General features: G+C 35.6%; 1 protein-coding gene across 2 annotated transcripts in view; it reads right to left on the reverse strand.

Annotated features, from left to right (window-relative positions):
- The window catches only part of LOC128983552 (uncharacterized), an 82,158-nt gene that overhangs the window by 28,251 nt on the left and 31,429 nt on the right, over positions 1 to 22,478 (reverse strand). The window contains exons 1-2 of one of the 2 annotated variants that reach the window (XM_054402864.1): positions 4,215 to 4,314; positions 1,489 to 1,745 (exon numbers count right to left, since the gene is read on the reverse strand). In XM_054402864.1, coding sequence (XP_054258839.1) covers positions 1,489 to 1,745; positions 4,215 to 4,287 — 330 coding nt within the window. In that variant the 5' untranslated portion in view covers positions 4,288 to 4,314. Of the gene's footprint in view, positions 1 to 1,488; positions 1,746 to 4,214; positions 4,315 to 22,478 lie in introns of those variants that run through there. The other variant, XM_054402863.1, reaches the window with a different exon arrangement.

Raw genomic sequence — 22,478 nt, forward strand, 5'->3', positions numbered from 1 at the left:
ATAATAATGCTTTTTTTATTAAAATTCTTTGACTTATTTGAGCTAATTTTTAATAGTTGAACAATTTAAGGGGAAAGATTAATTAATCTTATAAGAATTAATTATAATAACATTACTATTATAATGGTAATTAAATAATCTATATTCAAATACCAGTATCCTATCCAACTCCCAGAAAAACAATTCAACTACCTGATGCCTAAACAGATTAACAGATTAACTGTAATATCAAAAATATTTTAAGTATTGCGTCTATTGCAACTGTTGGCTACTCTTTGACCCCTCGAAAACTCTCAGTATCAATAAGGACATGTAGCTCAGAGGTAAGGTAAAAGGCTCACAACACAAAGGTACCAGGTTCAAGACCTGACCCGGCAGAACAAATTTTGTTCTAGTTTTTTTTATCAAAATTTGTTTTTATGAACTATTTAATCAATTTACTCAACTAATAATTATTATGCTTTTCATACTAAATCTTTATTTATAATATTTAAATCCTTTTTTAAATAATATTTTGTAATAACATTTATAAAATATTAATACAATTTTAAGATACATCGGGGGTGGAATAGGATGCATTTTTAAAATATACTTTAAAGATTGAAAAAAATTTATTTTTAAAACATCCTGTGCTGTCTGGGTAGGCCTACCGTAGTATCTTTAAATCAATGTTACATCTGGTTCAAGAAAATAGGAGGCCTATTTAACGATGGTTCACGTAAATGTGATGTCTACTTGCAGTGTCCAAAGTCAATGGTGCTTAGACCCTAATTGATTATTCATTTTGTAGTACAATATGTTCAACTGTATTATTCCAATTATTACAGTTTTTACTGTGTTTGTTATGTGCTGGTTTACTGTAGATGGTTTGCATATTTAAACATATGTTACAACTCCTTTGTTTAAGTTTTTATCGTTAAGGACACCCATGTTAATTTCCGAAAAGCTTAAACTCAGGCAGGGTAAAGCCCTGTAGTCCGATTTATTCAATTTAATATTTATACCTTTTCATAGTAGGTTACAGTTGGCTAAATTTTGTGCGGATCGCTTCAGCAGTTCAGGAGGAGTAGGCTATTTGGTAAAAAAATCAGGAGTGTAGTATAAGAGCTTCGCTCGCTCAACTCAGTGAAAATGGCCGTAGTTAATAAATTAATTGAGCCACCAAAAGAGTCCGCGATATATATATATAACACTTTATGATTGATCGAATGCACCAACTTTTTAACAAAGGCAAACTGAAAGGATACAATTAAATGTAAACTATAACATCTTTTCTGTTACACCATCAATCAAAATATCTAAAACTAGGGGACAGTAGCAAACTCTGTGAGTGGCTAAAACCCCTGGCTACGACTCCTTATAATATGTGATGTCTACTTCAGTATCCACAGGTCAATTGTTTGTTGAATTGAAACTCTTTTTCTAAGAGTACATCTATAAGACCAGGATTACGCAATAGTTTGTAGGCTATATTTGGAGGTTGCTCACCTTGAAGTCAAAGTCTGAGATGGTGTCCTGACCGGCACCGTGAGCTGAGCTGCTGGAGCCCTGCGCCACGGAGGTCAGGCCCTTGCCCATGAGCTTGGCGATGCCGCCGATGATGCTGGGCAAGAACATGGCCAGTAGCACGGACTTGACGATCTGTGCGCCGATGAACACTGGCAGCAGGAGCTTCTTCAGCCCAAACGCTAGGAACCCGAGACCAAACCCCGTCAGGAATGAGTTCTTTCCAAATGCGAATCGAGCTAGAAAATACAAAGATGTTTAACATCTGCAGTATAACATCCTAAACAAACATACTCTCTTATTAGAACGGGTGCAATAAGATCCAATCGATCTAGGAATGAAAGGAATTTACGTATTCTTATAAATCATGAAAAGCAACCAGTTTCAGTTATATTAAGCGAATCTACCTTAAAGGGGTGTGTTATGATTTGTTAGTGTTTAGTTCAAAGACAATTTTGGGAAGTAGATGGCTAGACGAGATATACTTGGTAACCAATTTTTTTTTAAACCTATTTTGGCTACTTCAATGAATCGACAATGTTAATTAGTATAATATTCCCAACAAGCATACATATATATGATGTTGATTTTCCTTTACAGTTTCTTCTGTGACAATATTTATACTTAAAACGTTTCCAAGTTTCAATAGTACGGAACTACCGAACGTTTCACACACTGCCTTGTGCAACTCGGTGCTCAAACTACTCCTAGACGACTGGAGCGACTGCTTTCCAACTTTGTAAGGCTATCATGCCAATTGTGCCATGCCGAGTACAACATCTATATACGAGGATTATGCGTAAATTAAGGTATCCGTCGTTTCATCGAGCTATCGTCACGACCAACCGAGCTACTTCAAATCTGAGACCAACGCCATGTTATCAACTACATTACTATTTATTCTAACTATCACTGATCCCGATGGGGGATTAGTCTCGTCCTAATATTCAAAAAAGTTGTGAAAGATAGTGTTACCGTAAGTAGCATGGTAGGACCTAGACTAGACTGACGTTCCCGTTAAGTACAAATCTCGTTCTGTGACTAGGTTACATTAGGTAGGTAGAGGGTGGACCACGTGTGATTTTTGTTACCAGTTGACCAAATGTGTATGTCAGAAAGTGGTTCAACATAGACAATGTGCATTTAATGGCCGAACTCCCTCCACACATTTTATATATCCAAACACTTTATTCCATTCATGTCCGTAGACTGGCGGTGAACAGCTGAATTAGAATAAGAGACTAAGACAGGTACTGCAGCAGTCGACTTTATTGGTATCACATCCAGATACCTTGAGTAGTAGTCCTCTATCACAAAAAACAATTGACCCTTGACTCTGGTGAAGTCACACCCAACTAGGGACCACGGTAGTTCAGGAAATGGAGTATTGATCACGGATTCTCCCTTTAAAACTCTCGGATAGGTCGCAGAAAGATCAGGATAGTCTAAGGATGCAATATCCAAGGGTTGTTTATTACCAAGTTCAGTGTATATAATCAGAGATAACGCTTTAATGGCAGTACGGCCAAGTAAGGGTTGCTTAAGTCCACGAATGACATAGAGTTCTTCTTCACACTTCCTATCGCGCAGTTTTAAATGAGATACTAATTTTCCAAGGCAGCTAAGAGAATATTGGCCAGCAGACTTGATACATCCATTGAAAGGCTGTAATGCCAAACATGAAAAACTCTTTTTCCACAAGGCTTCCGGTATACATGAAACGTCCGCTCCAGTATCAATTTTAAACACTACCGGAGTTTCATTTACGTGCAAACATACCTTATATGGTGGAGTGGTGGACAAGCTATCCACTGAGAACTCAACAGTACCCAGCGAAGCATTTGTGTCACTACCAGAACATTCATCTTCAAATGCCTCAACCTCTTTAACTTCTTTCTTCTTTCTTTTGCAACATCGTTCAAAATGCCCCACTATATTGCAATACCTACAACGTACTTTGTATCCTGGGCAGTTTTCTCTGGAGTAATAGTTAGTGTCCCCGCAACGAAAACATTTGAATCCTCTTACTTCTTTACTCATATATTTATTACATTTAGAACCTGAGTCTGAGGACGAGGAATTATCATGTCGGGCTGAAAGAACATCAATGTCCTTTGACGTCACACCCCTAATCGTTCCTTGCTGCATTTTAACTGATTCCCATAGCTTAGCTTTTTCTACTGCTTCATTCAACAACAGGTTGCTATTCATCTGCAATGATTCTGAAAGTTTGCTGTCACGTACCCCAACCACGATGCGGTCACGTAGCATCTCATCTTTAAGTGCCCCAAAGTTACAATTTTTGACCAATCTATGAAGAGCTGTTAAGTATAGTTCAAAAGATTCCCCTTCAAGCTGGTTCCTCTTATTAAACCGTGCTCTTTCATAAACAATGTTGACAGCTTTGTTAAAGTAATTATTGAAATTGCGTACAACCTCATCATAAGAGGCGTTAGACAGCCCAAATGAATCAAAAATATACTCAACTTCATCACCCATGGCAAGTAATAAAGAACTGATCTGAGTTTCCTGAGGTTCGTGGTTTAAAAGTGAAGCAACCCTATAGCGTTCAAATTTCCTTATCCAGGATGTCCAATCAGATTCCCGGTTTTCAAAAAAACAATCAAAAGGCGGTGGTACGTAAATGTACCTGCCATGAGGAACCAAGTCAGATTTGTGAGTCACTGTAGTAGAACTTTGCTGGTTACCTGAATTTTCATCTTCTTCAGTTTCTGCATCAGCCTGGTATCTTCGTGACTTTCTGATCTTCCTATTTGGCATGGTTAAATCCTGTCTGACACCATGAGTTATCCCCAAGATTAATACAGTGATAATTAATAATGTATTTATTGTGTTAACATAATAATCACAACATTCAACTACCACACTTCTTGTTTACCCAACTCCAATATAACATAACATTTAAATAAAACATATGATTTATATTAAAGACAGATGAAGAGGATCAAGAGACCAGCACATATATTATGATTTAATTCTATAGTTTCATGAAAAATATCTTTATGTTTGTCTTCAAATGATTGTACATTTTCATGATCGACTACATTTCAAGTAGTTGATCATGGTATTTGTGAACTGAGAACATTATGTTTATACTATTAATTTGTTATATATTCCTAAAATATATCTTTTATTTTAATATGGATCATATGACTGGAATAATTTCATATTGTAGATAATTCAAAGTTTACCTATTATTATTAAGATATAAACATGTTCATATTCCTAAAGTTGTGCTCATATATTCCGTATTAATTTATATTTAACTAGCATTCATACCCGTGCTTCGCAACGAGAAAAGAACGCTAGAGAAAATAATTATGTTCCATAATTTGCGGTATGTAGATAAACTTTTAGTGATCCAATAAAAGTATTAACTGGCTACTCCGCTTCCCAAACATTATTTTTGGGGAAATAAACGATACAAACACAATAGATTTGTGTTAACAAATATGAAAAAATGTCAATAAGTTAATAAATTATGCACTTAAAAATTCCCAAAATATCAAAAATTATTGATTAAATTTAAAACATAAACATACCTCTGTAAAAAATCCTAATTTGACGGTTCTCATTTTGTATCACAGCTTTTTGTTGTTGCTTGGTTCAAATTAGCTGTTGTCATCAATTTAAACTACTATCAGTTTTAGTAGGAAGTATAAAATATCTTTTAGTAGGTGGCGTTGGCAGAGGCATCCACAAAATTCAGCGGAGTCAGCAAAGGTACGTAATATTGTTTTTGTCATACTGCAGAAAAAAATGTCGTCATACTGCAGTAAAAAATGTCGTCATACTTTACTACTTCCTAAGACACTTCCTACGTCGTGGACCGATTTTCATCACTTTCCATAGCATTTACGTATTTTAGATACGTTAATCTAATTGCCACAAACATTCCCCACACTCCGCACTGCTAGCTTTTACTACTTCTTTCACCATTTCCTATGTCGTGGGCATGCTTCCATCCCTTCTCATAGCATTTCAGCATTGCAGATACATTATTCTAACTGCTACAAAAGGTTTCCAGTTCCCACACTCCAAACTGCTCTTATTACTACTCCCTTCACCTCTTCCTACGTCGCGGACCTGTTTCCCTCTCTTCCCATAGAATTTTAAGATTGTAGATACCTTAATCTAATCGTCATAAACAGTTCCCACATTCCGGAAAGCTCGCCTTGACTACTTCCTTCACCACTTCCCACGTCTCGGACCCGTTTTCCTCCCTTCCCATAGCATTTTACGATTGCAAATACCTTAATCTAATTGTCATAAAAAGTTTCCACACTCTAGACTGCTCACCTTTACTACTTCCTTCACCACTTCATACGTCACGGAACTGTTACCCTTTCTTCCCATAGCATTTTAGGATTGCAGATACCTTAATCTAGTCGTGATAAAAAGTTCCCACACTCCGGACTGCTCGCCTTTACTACTTCTTTCACCACTTCCTACGTCGCGGACCTGTTTTCCTCCCTTCCCATAGAATTTTAGGAATGCAGATACCTTAATCTAATCGCCATAAACAGTTTCCACACTCCAGACAGCTCGCCTATCACTTCCTTCACCAATTCCTACGTCGCGGACCTGTTTCCTCCCTTCCCATAGCATTTTAAGATTGCAGTATTACTGGATTGCAAATACCTTAATCTAACCGTCATAAAAAGTTTCCACACTCTAGACTGCTCACCTTTACTACTTCCTTCACCACTTATACGTCACGGAACTGTTTCCCTTCCTTCCCATAGCATTTTAGGATTGCAGATACCTTAATCTAATCGTCATAAACAGTTTCCACACTCCAGACAGCTCGCATTTACTATTTCCTTCACCACTTCCTCTGTCGCGGACCTGTTTTCCTCCCTTCCCATAGCATTTTAGGATTGAAGATACCTTAATCTAATCGTTATAAACAGTTTCCACACTCCAGACTGCTCACCTTTACTACTTCTTTTACCACTTCCTACGTCACGAAACTCAAGCTAGTGTTGTCATTTGATTATATTTATGATCCTTACCGTTTCTTTTCTAATATCTGTGGAAAAATACTATCAGCTATTTCTTTCTATAAGCTATAACTTCTGTATTCAAAAGTCAACAGCTGATCATATGTCTTTGTTTATGTGTCAAATACTGCTTCCATAAGGATTACATTGAGACTTTGAGACCCAGTGGGGCGGATTCCTGAGAGACTTTTTTATCGCCATATAGATGTTGGCACTCACCGATATGGTTTTATCACCATGCAAAATTTGAAAACGATTGATTCAGCCGTCTAGGAGCAGTTTGCGTATTACGAAATGCATAAGAGTCGAAGTACAAGAGCTTCGCTCAACAATTGATAGTGCTGCACCCTGTTGGTAAACCTTATCACTTTTTAATGCTATTGAACATCATAGAATCAAATTGTTTGGTTGAAACAGCTGTTAAGATTATTGAGCGGAGCGAGCGGAGCTCTTGGACGTCGACTCTTATGCATTTCGTAATACGCAAACTCCTCCTAGACGGCTGAATCAATCGTTTTCAAATTTTGCATGGTGATAAAGACCATATCGGTGAGTGCCAACATCTATATGGCGTTAAAAAAGTCTCTCAGGAATCCGCCCCACTGGGTCTCAAAGTTTCAATGTAATCCTTATGGAAGCAGTATTTGACACAAAAACAAAGACATATGATCAGCTGATGACTTTTGAATGCAGTAGATAAATAAATAGCTGATAGGATTATTCCACAGATATTAGAACATAAACGGTGGTATGGATCATAAATATAATCAAATAAAGACACTAGCTTGAGGTCCGTGACTTAGGAAGTGGTGAAGGAAGTAGTAAAGGTGAGCAGTCTGGAGTGTATAAACTGTTTAAGACGATTAGATTTAGGTAGGTATCTGCATTCCTAATATTCTATGGGAAGGGAGGAAAACGGGTCCGTGACGTAGGAAGTGGTGAAGGAAGTAGTCAAGGCGATCTGCCCGGAGTGTGGGAACTGTTTATGACGATTAGATTAAGGTATCTGCATTCCTAAAATTCTATGGGAAGGGAGGAAAACGGGTCCGCGACGTAGGAAGTGGTGAAGGAAATAGTCGAGGCGAGCTGTCCGGAGTGTGGAAACTGTTTATGACTATTCGGTTAAGGTATCTACAATCCAAAAATGCTATGGGACGGGAGGAAAACAGGTCCGCGATGTACAAAGTGGTAAGAAAGTAGTCAAGGCGAGCTGTCTGGAGTGTGGGATCTGTTTATGACCAATAGATTAAGGTATTTGCATTCCAATAATGCTAAGGGAAGGGAGGTAAACAAGTCCGTGACGTAGGAAGTGATGAAGGAAGCAGTAAAGGCGAGTTTTTTCGGAGGGTGGGAACTGTTTATGACGATTAGATGAAGGATATTGGTATCTACAATCTTAAAATGCTATGGGAAGAGAGGGAAACAGGTCTGCGACGTGAGAAGAGGTGAAGGAAGAAGTAAGGTGAGCAGTGTGGAGTTTGGGAACTGGTAGCAGTTAGATTAATGTATCAGCAATGCTGAAATGATATGAGAAGGGATGGAAGCATGCCCACGACATTGAAAATGGTGAAAGAAGTAGTAAAGGCTAGCAGTGCGGAGTGTAGGCAATGTTTGTGGCAATTAGATTAACGTATCTAAAATACTAAAATGCTATGGAAAGTGATGAAAACAGGTCCACGATGTAGGAAGTGGCCTAGGAATTAGTAAAGTATGAACATATTGTAAGAACCGTCTGTGGCAGTTAGATTAATGTATCTTCAATCCTTAAATGCTATGAGAAGAGAAGGAAACACGCCCCACGACGTAGGAAGTGGTGAAGGAAGTAGTAAAGGCTGGCATTGCAGAGTGAGGGAACCGTTTGGGCAGTTAGATAAATGTATCTAATACTTAAATGCTATGAGAAGGGAAGGAAACAGGTCTATGACGTAGGCAATGGTGAAGGAAGTAGTAAGGCTTGCAGTGCAGAGTGTGGGAACTGTCTTTGGCAATTACATTAATGTATCTGCAATCCTAAAATGCTATGGGAAGATAGGGAAACAGCTCCACGACGTAGGGGGTGGTGAAGGAAGTAGTAATGGTGGGCAGTGTTGAGTGTGGGAATGGATTAATGTATCTGCAATTCTAAAATGCTATGGGAAGAGACTGTAGACTGAAGGTTAAAATGATTATGAAGCACGAATCGTTACATATTTCAATACGTATTCAATCGTTTACAATAGAAATTTACAACTGAGTTGACAACAGCTGAGTTTTACTCCATAGAGGCTTAAACGAATTTTACCCAACCCGCCATGTTAAACTTCCCTATCCCAAGCGTGATGTATACAACTCCCTTACTTCTCGAGTGATGTAAAGTTGAAAAAAACTCACTCGGTGATGTAATGAAACCCATTTAAATAACATTGAGTGGATAACTTAAAAAATATACCTCTATGGAGCCAACGACGTTCAACGCTAGAAATCAGCTGTGTGTTTGAATTTTATTGTTATGCTTTGAAGAATTTTCCTAACCTAGCTTTTGTTTGTAAATGAACGTTACTGTTAGAAGATGAGTGAAATTGATAATGAAGCATATTGCTCGTAACCTCCTGAATATTGTCGGGTCAGGTAAAATCTTGTACGTTACACGTTACGCAAGAGCGTGTTTACATCACTTCGGTGAATTATGCAACTCGCCTTCGCTCGTTGCACAACATTCACCTGCGTGATGTAAAAACGCTCTTACTACACTTGTAATGTAATAGCTATTTACCTTACAAGTGTAGTAAGAGCGTTTTTACATCACGCAGGTGAATGTTGTGCAACGAGCGGAAGCGAGTTGCATAATTTACCGAAGTGATGTAAACACGCTCTTGCGTAACGTGTAACGTACAAGATTTTACCTGACCCGACAATATACAGGGGTTACGAACAATATTTTTCATTATCCATTTCACTCATCTTCTAACAGTAACGTTCATTTACAAACAAAAGCTAGGTTAGGAAAATTCTTCAAAACATAACAATAAAATTCAAGCGCACAGCTGATTTCTAGCGTTGAACGTCGTTGGCTCCATAGAGGTATATTTTTTAAGTTATGCACTCAATGTTATTTAAATGGGTTTCATTACATCACCGAGTGAGTTTTTTTTCAACTTTACATCACTCGAGAAGTAACGAAGTTATATACATCACGCTTGGGATAGGGAAGTTTAACATGGCGGGTTAGGTAAATAGCTATTACTCCCTAAAGAATAAAAATGCTACTTTAGTCCCGCAACGCATGCACCAATGACGACTGTTTTTACTGCAGTATGACAAAAACAATATAATATAAACCCTTGATGACTCCGCTCAATTTTGTGGATGCATCTGCGAACGCCACCTAGTATCTTATTATGGTGACTGTGTCTACCATTACTGTGAGAGATCTGCTTACACGGAGCTACCGTCTGTACAGGGGTGATGGCGTACGTGAGCATAATGTTGTTTTTTGGAGACCTCCAGAGAAATCAACTGATTTGGGTTATAACTGTAGTCAAATGAGTTTTTTTTTAGTTTGATTAACAATATGTAAACGTCAATATTACGTAACAGCCAATTTACAGAATTTTTCCTTTTTGGAAATGTCCCATTGCTTGCTATGTCATTTGCATTATTTGTTGCCAATGAAGCCGCAAGACCATATGAACTAACAGTACAAGAATAAAAGCCAACTTCACTTCAAGTATTCCACTACGCCTAACATTCCGTAGAGAGATTATGTTGACAACTTTATGTTATTGATAAGGCTGAGATAACTAACTGACACCCCCCATGTCAAGGAAGTTCAGCTTAAACAGTAACCCCACAATCAATTGCTCTAAACTATGCTAGAGGATTCATTCATTGGCACAGAAGTACGATATGAACTGACGCGACGTGGCGAAGGAAAAATGAAACTTACACTGTAACGGTTATACCTCCCTTTGAAGTTAGAATATGTCTTCCCAAATAATATTTTCTTTTGAAATAAAATCATATTACGCTGATGAAATCACTGAAGTGTTTAACTACAAAAGATCCACCAATACGATTTTGATACCATATAGCATACTAATAATAACTCCGATGACGTACGGTATGGGGAATATTTCATTCATTGAATAATCAACCAAATTTGGCAACTAACGCAAATAATATCATTATTGTTTTTACACTTATTACTCTTTAAACAATGCTAAATGCTCAAAATATGTATATTTCACCCAATTTATCGCAGTTAGATGAATTAACGTAAGCCTTGAAAGTAACCGTCGATTACGACGGGTTTCACCTAGTTAGCTGTAATCTCTGTTTCATACAACAGTTAAATACACTCCTCAAATTGGAAAAAATGGCTTACAAACGTCTATGTTTTGTATGACTTGCAATACAAAATTATATCAATACTTAAAGCAGTATAGGAGTTTTAATAAAAGTTTTAATAATAAAGCTTTAATAATAGGAGAAAAATAAAATACAAATTATTAGCCTACTAAAATTGTATAGGCAAAATCGTTTACGAATTTACAAAAGTTACACTTATTTCAAACCATAATAAATTTAAATTAATATAGTTAAATAATAATTATAAGCTTTAAAATGCGAAGCGATATTAACCTTAGTAAAACATTTTACAATCGTAAATATTTTAAAAATCACAGTACAGTACCTGTAAGTAATATCTTATTAATTTTCCAGAAAAACTAAATCACATTATTGGCACACCTCAAAAACGAACTTATACTTTAAATTTGATTACAAAAAGAATTTTTTTATGTTTCCTTTGTTAAATGTTATTGAAAGAAATTATAAAGTTTGGTTATTCATTAAAAAGTCCATTATAGCCACTTTTAGATGCAGAGCAACCTTTTTTTTTTAAAAAAAAAGAGGTTCAAGCAAATTTGCAGTATATTGCTGCATAAAAAGGTAAAATCCGTGATCGCAGCACACAAGTGTAACGTAGGAAAGCTCATGAAATCGTTAGTAAAATGTATTATTAAATAATTGTGACCTGTGAATTTCAGAATCTTTCATAAGTATCCACTCTTTGCACGGACTTTTTGAACTTCTTACATAGTGGTTTTTAAGTTTCACCTCCAGTTGTGAATCTATAATTTTACTTGTAAAATAAGCTAAGATATTTCTTTTACGTCTTATTAAATGGCGAATTTGACGTCGATAAAGAGGATTTTCATTGAAGCCAGACCCAGACCAACGTTTTAGCGAATTTCCCATATAGGGAATAAGTTATTACCGTAGGTATTATGGTAAGACCTGGACCCACTGTTTTAATTTTTCGTTTATATGTCCCAAAGGCCAAAAACACCATCCGTTCGAATTCAAATATATTTTTTATATATAATATATATGTCCGTTAGCACGATAATTCGAGCAAAAATAAATTTGGTATGAACGTTAAACCTACATTTATTCGAACGAGTTCACGAACCAGCACGATCGGACCATGAAAACTGGGGTTTATGGTAAAAAAATCGAGTTTTCCCAACACTAACCCTAAAAGCATAAATTTTTGCAATTTCTTTTGAAAGAAATTTGTAGAGCTTAAAGCCAAATAATTTAGTATATCGAAGTGTTATTATGCACCATAATAATTACAGATAAAATGCCAACAAATTTTAATTTTATAATTTCCATGTTATTATTATGGAGAATAAGTACATTTTTGTAATTTCCTGTAAAAGGAGTGTATTTTGATTAAATTTGGAAATGCATTTATTTTACACTTAACTATTGAAATTTCACAAAAAAACGCTTACTACTCTGCCTCTTGCAGCAAACCTATGTGTACTCATTAAACTAATGTTATTTAAATAGGGAATAAATAGTATGTTTTGAAAGAGATATTTTACTGGTAATGCAAAAACAACTACTTTTACTTTACCAAAACAACTACCGTAGATATTAGGAGTGGCCACCGCGCGGAGTTGGACTTGACACTAAAAGTGTCTGTGGAGTTGGGCTGAACCCTTCGGGGGCCATAAAACCTTTCCTCGGATTAAATTTGACCACTGCGCGGGGTTGGGCAATCCCCGTGCCAACATCTATATGGAGTTAAAAAGGTCTCTCAGAAATCCGCACCACTGGGTCTCAAAGTTTCAATGTAATCCTTATGGAAGCAGTATTTGACACATAAACAAAGACATATGATCAGCTGTTGACTTTTGAATGCAGTAGATAAAGAAATAGCTGGTAGCATTAATCCACAGATATTAGAACAGAAACGGTATGGATCATAAATATAATCAAATGACGACACTAGCTTGAGGTCCGTGACGTAGCAAGTGGTGAAGGAAGTAGTAAAGGTGAGCAGTCTGGAGTGTGGAAACTGTTTATGACGATTAGATTTTGGTATATGCATTCCTCAAATTCTATGGGAAGTTAGGAAAACTGGTCCGCGACGTAGGAAGTGGCGAAGGAAGTTGTAAAGGCGAGTTGTCCAGAGTGTGGAAACTGTTTATGACGATTAGATTAAGGTATCTACAATCTTAAAATGCCATGGAAAGGGAGGAAAACAGTCCGTGACGTAGGAAGTGGTGAAGGAAGTAGTAAAGGCGAGTTGTCCAGAGTGTGGGATCTGTTTATGACCAATAGATAAAGGTATTTGCAATCCGATAATGCTAAGGGAAGGGAGGTAAACAGGTTCGTGACGTAGGAAGTGATGAAGGAAGTAGTAAAGGCGAAATTTTCGGAGTGTGGGAACAGTTTATGACGATTAGATTAAGGTATCAGCAATCCTAAAATGCTATGGAAAGGGAGGGAAACAGGCCCGTGACGTAGGAAGTAGTGAAGGAAGTAGTCAAGGCGAGCAGTCCCGAGTGTGGGAACTGTTTATGAGGATAAGATTGAAGTATCTGCAATCCTAAAATACTATGTGGGAAGGGAGGAAAACAGGTCCGCGATATAGGAAGTGGTGAAGGAAGAGGCAAAGGCGAGCAGTCCGGAGTGTGGGAACTGTTTATGACGATTTGATTAGTGTATCTGCAATCCTAAAATGGTATGGGAAGGGAGGAAACAGGTCCGCGTCATAGGAAGTGGTGAAGGAAGTTGTAAAGGCGAGTAGTCCGGAGTGTGGGAACTGTTTTTGACGATTAGATTAAGGGATCTGCAATCCTAAAATGCTATGGAAAGGGAGGGAAAGAGGTCCGTGACGTAGGAATTGGCGAAGTAAGTAGTATAGGCGAGCTGTCCGGAGTGTGTGGAGTCTGTTTATGACGATTAGATTAAGGTATCTACAATCCTAAAATGCTATGGAAAGGGAGGAAAACAGACCGTGACGTAGGAAGTGGTGAAGGAAGTAGTCAAGGCGAGCTGTCCGGAGTGTGGGAACTGTTTATAACGATTATATTAAGGTATCTACAATCTTAAAATTCTATGGGAAGAGAGGGAAACAGGTCCGCGACGTAAGAAGAGGTGAAGGAAGTAGTTAGGCGAGCAGTGTGGAGTGTGGGAACTGGAAACCGTTTGTAGGAGCTAGATTAATGTATCTGCAATGCTGAGATGCTATCAGAAGAGATTGAAGCATGCCCACGACATAGAAAATTGTGAAAGAAGTAGTAAAGGCTAGCAGTGCGGAGTGCGGGCAATGTTTGTGGCAATTAGTTTAACGTATCTAAAATACTAAAATGCTATGGAAAGTGATGAAATCAGGTCTACGATGTAGGAAGCGGCTTAGGAAGTAGTAAAGTTTGAGCATAGTAGAACCGTCTGTGGCATTTAGATTAATGTATCTGTAATGCTAAAATGCTATGGGAAGAGACTGTTGACTGTAGGTTAAAATGACTACGAAGCACGAATCGATACATATTTCGATACTTGCAATCGTTTACAATAGAAATTTAAAACTGAGTTGACAACAGCTGATTTTTACTCCATAGAGGGTAAAAACAATTTTTCCTCCCTAAAGAGTAAAAATGCTACTTTAGACCCGCAACGCATGCATTAAAAACTACTGTTTTTACTGCAGTATGACAAAATCAATATAATATGAACCCTTGATGACTCCGCTCAATTTTGTGGATGCCTCTGCGAACGCCACCTAGTTTAAATTCATTTACATATGAGTACTCATAAAGTTTCACATGGGAAACTTCAGAGCCATTGGGTCGGAGCTCTTTTGACGGATCTGCACCAAACTTCACAAACCATCCTTGAATAAAGCTTAATACTGCCTGAAAGTGTCATTGCAATCTGTCGAGTGGTTTCGGAGTCCATAGGGTACATACATACATACTTCCTCTTTTATATAGATATATAGATAATAATTTGGCGACGAGGAAGAAAATGAGTGAAATATAAGACCTTATAATCAACTTAAAACAATTTTAAGACATTAATGAAACACCATACAAGTCAATAGACAGAACAGCCTAGATCAAAATATAGTACCAAGGAACTACTACAGAGCAATGCCTTGATGTTTGATGCTTATGATGAAAGTAAGGAAACGATTGAAAGCTACACTCAGCGTTTAGAACTATTTTTTTTATAAAAGGATTGATAGACATTATTTAGAGACAGAACAAGTGAAATGTTTATTTTTAATCAATTGCTTAGGTTCTAAGCATTACAATGTGATCTGCAGTCTAACATCTCCAGACAAACGAGACTCAAAAAATATCAAGAGTTACTGATATTCCTAAATAAGCCCCCAAGCCCAAAGAAGAACATACTTACAGAACAGCATAAACTCTTATCACGTTTACAAGATGGAAATAAATCAATTACAAATTATGTTACAGTCCTCAAACAACTGGCTTTGTTCAGCGGATTTCAAATCTGGGTGTAAAGAAGCTCAAGTAGTTTGAAAGAAGCAAGGAGCACAACTAACATTGGTCTCGGCTGTGAAAGGAGCTCGTAGACCAGAAAAATGTCAAGAAAATAGACGGTTGCTGTGCAAAAGGTCGGGTAGTTTTGATTTTTGGATATGTTGTTAGTGTAGGGCCCATAACATAAAATCCAAGTTATCCATCCACCTCGAGATACCAAGGCGCGCCGCGGGGTGCGCCACTTGTTAACGAAATTTGACCACTTTTTGGGTTTTCAATCTATCTCGCGAATGTTTGGTTTTACGGAAAGCATTACTTTATTAAATTTAAAGGGGATAAATTTGTGACAGTTTAAGCCCAACTCCAAGTATGTAGTGTAAATAATAGTCGAAATACAGTCCTTCAAAATAAACAAATCCTTGAAAGATGTATAAAATGGAGATTTTTCAATATTTCTCCAATGTAGTTGTTTGAAACAAACGCCGTATGGATTTAGTGAGTATGCTAGTTTATTTGTTAAAAAATATAAATGAAAGTATGAATAAAATACCCCCAGCGCAGCAAACCTGCAGACTAAGCAAATTTCCATTTGCCTAAGGGATAATTGAGTGGAGTGAGCGAAGCGAGCGTAGCTCTTTGGGATCAACTTCAATGCAACAAATAAAGCAACATCACTCAATAACGGCAGAACACATTTCAGCTAAACTTAACAAGATTACTTAGACTTAATAGTGAGATGGTTAATAAACAAACAAATTTCAATTAGATAATGCTAATGCAATTTAAAACGAACTTAAAATTTCCAAATTTTAACATTAGGGACTAAAAAGTTGCCATATGACAGTTTTTTGTCTACAAGAAAAATGTAAACAAGAGAATCATAAGGTATTTCTGAACTTTCTAGACTTTTCGTTTAAACGTTTTTAAACCATTCCTATGATTTTAATAAACAATAAAATGCCGTTAAAACATTTTTTAAGGGGTGGAATCCACTAAAAAACCGAGAAAATATACAGAACTACTTTCCCAATGCGCGGAGCATATACAAAGAGCGGAGGGATACGGACCAGTGACTACTTTCTTGGGAACCTATTTGTGTTGCCAGCTGATTAGAAACAGCAAATGTTAGAAATCAGGATTTAATAAGCGATATATCGAACCGCATCGAAATCGATATTTAATCCGATAATACATCACAGATTATATTATGTTGAATTACATCGACGGTGCAGTAAGTTATTACACTTATTAATAAAACGCAGATTGAACACTGATCTAATTTAGGCATTTGGGAAAGGTAGGTCGGGGTTTATGAGTATTCGTGACTACATTAAGTGTTTTGAAGTAAGGTTAGATTAGGGAGGTAAAGTGTAGGTTATAGGCAGGTGATCGAGTTGTTTATTTGTGTTGCACCATATAATTTTTATCTTTGGGAATAGTTAATTAAACGGGGAAGCGATTTCAAAAATGTTTACATAATGGTCTTAACAAACCATCTACTGTATTCTAGCATTGACTTTATATAAAGTCCTTATTTCTAGCAAATTACTACATAAAAACCAAAAGAAAAGAACATTTGGATTTGGACCTTTGCCCATAGCAAAACTAACATATAATTTATGAAATGTGAAAAGTTGTATATCATTAAATACTATTTTGTAATATTAATAATTGTTCGGCAAATCCTCATTTTAATGGCTTGGCTGAAAATGGAATCTGCATTTTGTGAAACAGTAATTTGGTAATCAGTAATTTCAAATTTTTATAACAATAGCCTATCCTATATAAATACTGTAATTTTATTGCCAAGCCACGGACTATACACACGTCCAGTTACAACCGTAATAATAAGTAAATAATTAATTACCGGTACCTGGGCTTATAGAAGTACACTTTTAACCACGGTATGGATAATTGTCTAGGCCTGTCCAGAAGTAGGCTACTAATTTCTAATTATATTATCTGCATTGTATATTTAAGGCATGTCTTCCCTTCTTATTATTATTCTGTTTTCACTTAAATCAGCTGAATGCGATTTTTACTTAAATTACTTATGTTTAGGCCTACATTTCAGCCATTTTATTTTATTTGAACAATAAAATAAAATAATAGTCATAAATTAGTCTTTTTGCAGTTTTTACGTTTTTACACATTGAAAAACATGATTGATAATTCAGTTCATTTTAGTCTTTTAAAGGTGTTTAACATTCGTGTCTTACATTAAAATAGCCCTGGAAGAGGTGTCTGAATAACAAGATGTAGTAAAAACAAATTTGAATTATTATAATTTTAATCAATAAAACAAGCATTAATACATCTATTGACTTTTTTTGCATTTAGTTACTTATACAAATATGAAATCACGTTTGTTCCGCTCAACTGGCTTTCACCTCTCTGAAAGCAACCCTAGTTAAGTATATATATTTTTTTATAATAATAGTGTGGTAATGGTAAGAAACAAATATGGTTACCAAATTTTTAAAATCTGTATCCAAAACAGGGAAACTACAATAGTTAACAATATTCTCCATAAGAATAACATCGAAATTTTTAATTTGCTTTTTTTATTTTCTCTGTAACCAATGCCTGTAAAAAACAGGTTTATCTTTATGTACTACCTTATTTGTGTTTTAAGATCTAAAAAAATGTTTAAAGACACATTGACACATTTTATGTTTTGAGGATCAAAAATAGAAAAAATCTATTCTCACCGATAAAAAAAAACCCATAAAGCAACTGTTCCCATGGCCTGATCATGCCGATCATGCCTCGTGAACTAGTTTTAATGAATAAATGTAGGTTTACACGTTTGTACCAAATTCCACTAAAACCCATGATTTTTTTCTCGAGTTATTATCATACAAATGGACATTTATACACTCACTATACAGAGTGCCCGAAAAAGAACTCCTTAGTTTGAAAATGTATTTATTTATTGTACAATATACAAATTACAATGACTGATACATTAAATGAAAGGTATTACAATAAAAGCTTTTTAACACTAGTACACATCGACATGTGAACCATTTGTAGTCCTGCAGATATTTAAGCAATTTTTGCTCCTTTTTGTCATTATTATTTTATTATTTTTACTATAATTTATTACGCTCAAGGTCAAACAGGTATAGGCTACTAAACTTATTGCCAACGTACGAAACTAATACTTACAAGTATACTAATAAGTAATTACAAGAAACAGCACCAAAGGATTATTACTGATCAATTTAAACAAATACTATCGTGAGGTATTTTTAAAACTATGGAGTTCTTTTTCGGACACATATATATATTTATAGAAAATATTATATTAATTTGGACCGACAGTATTTTTGGCCACTAGGGACATCAAAATGAAAAGTAAATCGGTCCCGGTTCTAGGTCTTACCACGAGACCTACTGTAATAGCTTGATTATTCCCTATATCGGAAATTTTCTAATAATCAGCACATCATTAATGTTGAATGGTGTGTGTTGAGAAAACCACTTTATAAGCTTTTCACCAATTTTACTGTCTCGAGAAATGCGAGAAGGGCGTACGTCAACATGTTGCTCACTAGTCACTGATTTCATTTTATAATACTTCTGAACTTCCTTACAGATATGATGAATATGGATCATCCCAGGCGCCCATCGAGTTAGACCATCGCTGTTATCCCTCGCCCTCGAGTCAATCCACTCTAGAACTTTTCATTGTCTTTATGAGGGCCTGTTCGATGACCATTCCAAATTTCAGACCAGAGTTTGTCTGTACGCCTGATATAATAATGAAATTTCCGTTCTTAATGAATTTTTCGTATTCTTCTATATCAATCCTGTATTTCAATTCATATTCAGCATGTTCTGTACATATAGATGGGCGCATTTGGCATAGAAATATTGACCGCTGCGTTCAAGATATTATGTAGAGTGATTGTAATTGGAAACTTTTTTACTGTTTAAACTGTCAACCTGTTAACTATGTTAATTTGTTTTAAAAGTTGTTGTCATGTAAAAGTATTGTACCCAAATTTTAGTTTACATTTTTTTGTATAAACTTTTGGCAGCTTTGAGAAGAGAGTTTTGTCGTTGAAGGTATATTTTGAAGGTCTGTTTTTTGGCAAGTAAACCTACATTTATTGAAACGAGTTCGCGAAGCATGATCGGGCCATTTGAACGGTTGTTTATGTTTAATGGGGGGTTTTATCGGTAAGAATATTTTTTTATATTTTGACCATTAAAAACATAAAATTTTCCAATGTTTCTTAACTTCATTTTGTAGAGCATAAAAAAACAAATAATATAGGACATTGAAATATTTTACAGTTATTTGTTACGGGGAAAATTTAAAAAAATCAAATTAAAAATCCACTTGTTATTCTTATGGAGAATATGTTAACTATTATAGTTTCCCTGTTTATGGATACCGGTACATGAAAAAAATGGTTAATGTATTTGTTTCTTACCATACTATTATTATTTTAGTAAAAAAATATACTTCATTACCTTCCCTGTAGCAGCAAACCTAAGTACTCGTTATACCTAAAGTTATTTAAATAGGTTTGTGAAAATCAAATCAGGCAAATGGAAATTCTTAGTCTGCAGGTTTGCTGCAGCGGTGGTATTTTTATTCACAATTTCATTTATTTTTATTAACAGCAAATAAACTAGCATACTCACTAAATCCATACGGTGTTTGCTTCAAACAACTACATTGGGGGAAATTGAAAAAATAGGATGGCTTATCTTGGTTTCAGGTTTCTGTGTTTATTTATTGTAGCACCTGAATTTCATGTTTTTGGCGAATTTCCCATACAGGGAATAAGCTATTAGATTATAAAAGGTATAATGTTACCTGGATCTGCCAAAGTAATCCAAAAATCCGCAGCCATGATAAACCTGCGCGCTCGCGGTTCGTAGGCCTACTATTCTCCGTATATGTATGTTCGTAAAAATTATATTTATTTGACGACCTCTGATGAGGGAAACGTGTTCTTGAGGACCTGATGATGAAGCTAATAATGCTTCGAAACGCGTAGTTGACAGACAGCCTTTGGATTACTTTGGCAGATCCAGGTAACATTATACCTTTTATAATCTAAAAACAGTAATCCTGAGACAAGAAACTACATGAAAATAAGCTATTGCCTTACTGTAATATTACTTATTATATTACTATTACTTACGTCTCATGGTAAGACCTACACCTGGGACCGATTTACTTTTTCATATTGAGGTCCCCAGAGACCAAAAACACCCTCCGTTCAAATTCACATACTGTGTGTGTATATATATATATATATATATATATATATCCGTTAGAGCAATAACTTGTAAAAATGGCAAATTTTGATGAAATTTAGTACAAACGTGTAAACCTACGTTTATTCGAACGAGTTCGCGAACCAGCATGATCAGACCATGGGAACGGGGTTTTATGGGGGGGGGGGTTTATGGGGTAACAATTGGTTTTCCCATTTTTTACCCTTAAGTTTCACAATTTGTTTTCAAACCATTTTGTAGAGCTTAAAAAAGAAATAATTTTGTATATTGGAGCGTTGATGTATGCCTATTGGTTAAGGAGATAATTAAAAAATGTAAAATTAAAATTCTCATGTTATTCCTATAGAGAATAAATAAACTATTGTAGTTTGCTTGTTAATGGATATACTTAAATAAAATTTTGACATTTTATTTATTTCATACTAAGCTATCAACATTTCAATAAAAAAAAAAAAACACACCTCAATACACTCCCTGTAGCAGCAAACCTAAGTATTCATTAAAATTAATGTAATTTAAATTGGAAATAAATCTGACACTTTTAAGGGAATATTTTAGTATAAATCCAGCCAGGTAAATTGAAATTCAGATTGTCTGCAGGTTTGCTGCGTCGGGGGTATTTGTAACGTGGACTGTAGCTGTATTTAGTCTATATGTACTATAATAGAGCCTACGAGTAACGTTTGCGCACAATTATTTCAAAAACGGCTAGGTCATTTGTTTATGTTTATGATCTATACTGAGTCTATTCTGATATTTTTGAAATGCTGTAATAATATTTTACAGGGAATAAGTCAGACTCTTATCCTTATGAGGATTGTTTTTCAAATACATTTTTGTGTAAATAGTAGTATAGTAGGATCGTATAGTAATAGTACTATAGTAATAGTAGTAATTAGTAGGATACCCCTGCCGCAGCCAACCTTCAGACTAAGCAAATTTTCCATTTGCCTGATTATAATTTCACAAAAATCTATATATCTAATTCCGTAAGCCCAAAATTTTACAATGAAATTGTGAGCGAACTGGAGGCCGTAGAAAGCTGGGAGGGGTCTCATTTTAAAGGTCTGGGCATGAAGTTTTGGGGAAAAATACTCATTTTTCTTACTTATGCACCAAAAGGTTATTACAGGATAAAATAAATCACATTTAAATAGCATGGGAATCCAGGTCATGTCCGATTTGTTTACTTTAAAACATGTGGTTTAGATTTATTTAAAGCATATGGTAATATCATTGACTATTGGCTACAAAAGTTGTACTAATAGTGTTAAAGGTAGTATGTAATATATGTATTGTATGTAACTATAGTGCATTTGAAAGTAAACATGCGTGCAAATGAAAATGAAACAGCATTTTGTGATTGGCTTCTACGCTTATATTAGGTAATGGAATCTTAGAGAGCAATAGGGCAACACCGGCAATTGACATTCCAGATAACTTTGTTCTCTCTGATTGTGCAATTGTTTATGACAACTCAATAAATCCAGAAAATATTCAAAACTACTCCAATCAAATAATTGTATGTCCTTTAAATGAACATTGTGATAATTTAAATGAAGAAGTATTAAAAATCTACTACAGTAATTATGAAGTAGTTTCAGAAGACCCTACAGAGAGGTTGAACATACCAATTGAGTTTATAAATTCAATTACACCATCTGGAATGCCACTACACAAATTAGTTTTAAAAGTTGGTTCAATAGTGATGCTCATAAGAAATAGGGTCTGGATTAGTTAATGGAGTACGATTGGTTGTGTTGGGTATGTCTGAAAAAAGTGTAAAGTTAGTAGTAATTACTGGAGTAGGGAAAGGGAACATATTTTTCATGCCAAAAATAAAACTAATATCTACAGATCCTAATATGCCCTTTAAATTTACAAAGGATTCAATTCC

The sequence above is a fragment of the Macrosteles quadrilineatus genome, unplaced genomic scaffold, assembly GCF_028750875.1.
Source record: "Macrosteles quadrilineatus isolate MER2022 unplaced genomic scaffold, UCM_ALF_1.0 Scaffold_1__1_contigs__length_201487025, whole genome shotgun sequence".
Taxonomy (NCBI): Eukaryota; Metazoa; Arthropoda; class Insecta; order Hemiptera; family Cicadellidae; genus Macrosteles; species Macrosteles quadrilineatus.